The sequence below is a fragment of the Eschrichtius robustus genome, chromosome 1, assembly GCF_028021215.1.
Source record: "Eschrichtius robustus isolate mEscRob2 chromosome 1, mEscRob2.pri, whole genome shotgun sequence".
In the NCBI taxonomy this organism is placed as follows: domain Eukaryota; kingdom Metazoa; phylum Chordata; class Mammalia; order Artiodactyla; family Eschrichtiidae; genus Eschrichtius; species Eschrichtius robustus.
In genome coordinates, this window is record NC_090824.1 from 53,315,255 (window position 1) to 53,317,762 (window position 2,508).

The 2,508-nt window shown below is 40.7% G+C and overlaps 1 protein-coding gene across 2 annotated transcripts; it reads left to right on the plus strand.

Moving 5' to 3' along the window:
• The first annotated feature begins 1,194 nt into the window (after positions 1–1,194).
• RPL10L (ribosomal protein L10 like) lies at positions 1,195–2,073 on the plus strand. Of its 2 annotated transcripts, XM_068531333.1 has the most exons (2): positions 1,429–1,537; positions 1,619–2,073. In XM_068531333.1, the coding sequence occupies exons 1-2, from the start codon at positions 1,429–1,431 to the stop codon at positions 2,071–2,073; spliced, it is 564 nt and encodes a 187-aa protein (XP_068387434.1). The 2 variants fall into 2 exon arrangements, with proteins under 2 accessions (XP_068387359.1, XP_068387434.1); XM_068531258.1 differs by having other exon boundaries at positions 1,195–2,073.
• Positions 2,074–2,508: the final 435 nt, after the last annotated feature.

Sequence of the window (2,508 nt, forward strand, 5' to 3'; positions counted from 1 at the left end):
TTGTAAACTCAGCAAGGGCAGCATAATGTTACTTGTTGTTTTATCTCCATATACAGATTATATAGTAAACAGGCACTATTTGAGGAAAACAGAAAGGCAGAAATGAAGGAAGGAAGGGGAATTAAGCAAGCTTCTACATAATGTGGTAAAGTTCACTACACAAGGAGTTTTAATATTTCTACTCTAATATGGGTATTTTATAAAACCTCACTCATTTTAAAAGCAGGAGTTATTTTGTCACAACTTATGTTTCCCTGTTAAAGAGAAAGCATTAGCAACAGAATATATTCACATTGGAAGGATTTTGTTCCATTATGTCATGGATTTGTGAAACAGCACCAAGGAATCAAAAAAGCCAGAAAAATCCAAGGAGGGATTATATACTATTTGTAAATTCTCTTTCTCTCTTTCATTTCCCTCCTTCCTCACACTCTGATCCTAATCATAATATTTTCACAAAATCTAATACCAGAAGAAAAAAACTATTAAGCTCATTCTCAGTAATGTGCAAAAGATTAATAAAGTATAAATTGTTACTTTTTTTTTTTTCCCCACCTCGCGGCTAGTGGGATCTTAGCTCCCAGACCAGGGATAGAGGGCAGGCCCTGCAGTGAAAGCGCCAAGTCCTAACCACTAGACTGCCAGGGAATTCCCAATAGTTACTCTTTTATACAGTTCCCAGAAGCTGTAACATTTGAAAATGCAAATAGCCTAAAGTTAAAAAATTCAGTTGGTATGCCAATTATGTGGATGCCATTTTGACAATAAAATCATTTCATATGGCCAAATAAATAAAACAACAGAAGTTTCATGTTTCTAAAGCAACTATCAAGCAACATGTACAACAGATATCTTCTATCCCCGTCTCCCCTCTACTCTCATTTCTTCCTGAGCCTTACCAGCGAGCTCATGCCAAGAAACCACTTTAACCATGGAAGGTGACCACATACCCTTTGAGAAATAGCAACTGATCCACAAATGCTGACAGGAGATATGAGCTCCGGCAAATGGATTATTTAGACAAACCAGACACAAAGTACGACTAGCTGGAGAGACATTACTCATTCAAATTCTAGGAAAATACAACTTTTATAGTTAAGACAAACCTTAGGGCAGAAGTTCTATGCCCGAGAGGGAAAGCCGGAGAGAAACGACATCCTGCGCTGCTGCAGCAAGGTCCAATTCTCTACTTGGATGCCCGCAGGCCAATATACCCACCCGCCTTTCCATCCTGCGCATGTTCCAAATCCCCCAAACGCATGCGTAGAGTGTCACTGCATCTATGGTGGGGACATTGTGAAAGAGTGTCCTCAAGTCCTCTATGGTTCCCGCGCGGGAAGGTGGGCAATGTATATAAGGCGCGTGCGCAGGCGTGGAAGCAACCGCTTTTTTTCTCTTCGACGTGCGTTAGAGATACCTGGTGTCGCCATGGGACGCCGCCCCGCTCGTTGTTACCGGTATTGCAAGAATAAGCCGTATCCAAATTCTCGCTTTTGCCGAGGTGTCCCTGATGCCAAGATCCGTATCTTTGACCTGGGTCGGAAGAAGGCAAAAGTGGATGAGTTCCCACTCTGTGGATACATGGTGTCTGATGAGTATGAGCAGCTCTCTTCTGAAGCCCTGGAGGCCGCCCGAATTTGTGCCAACAAGTACATGGTGAAAAGTTGTGGCAAAGATGGCTTTCACATCCGAGTGCGACTCCATCCATTACATGTTATCCGCATCAACAAGATGTTGTCCTGTGCTGGGGCTGACAGACTCCAGACAGGTATGCGAGGTGCCTTTGGAAAACCCCAGGGTACAGTGGCCAGAGTCCGCATTGGTCAAGTCATCATGTCCATCCGCACCAAGCTTCAGAACAAGGAACATGTGATTGAAGCCTTACGCAGGGCCAAGTTCAAGTTCCCTGGGCGCCAGAAGATTCATATCTCCAAGAAATGGGGCTTTACCAAGTTTAATGCTGATGAATTTGAAGACAAAGTGGCTAAGAAGTGCCTCATCCCGGATGGTTGTGGAGTCAAATACATCCCCAGCCGTGGCCCTCTGGATAAGTGGCGAGCTCTGCACTCGTGAGATCTTTGACAGCACTGGCAATTTTGACCATGCTGGTCTGAATTTTGTGAACCAATAAATTTTATTTATGGCAAAAAAAAAAAAAATTATTTCTTAATTTTTTTATACTTTAAAAATATCCAATTTTTAGAATATAGACTAATAGAGCAATAATTTTTGTGTTAAAATTACCAGAGTTTTAATGACAAATGATAATTTCATTTCAAGTGAGAGTGAAACAATTTGTATGCCATTTATAGAGAAAGCTGTTGCAATTCTAACCCACACTTTTAACTTAGAGAGTCTACGGAAATATGTCAAAAGTTTTGTTTGTAGAGAAGTCATAAGTTATACAGCTGTCATTACCTTGAATAAAAAATAGCTAGAGAAAAATCTGAGATTTACAGAAAAATTCTTATTTTTTATAGAAAATAAACAATTGGGATGAAAATAATG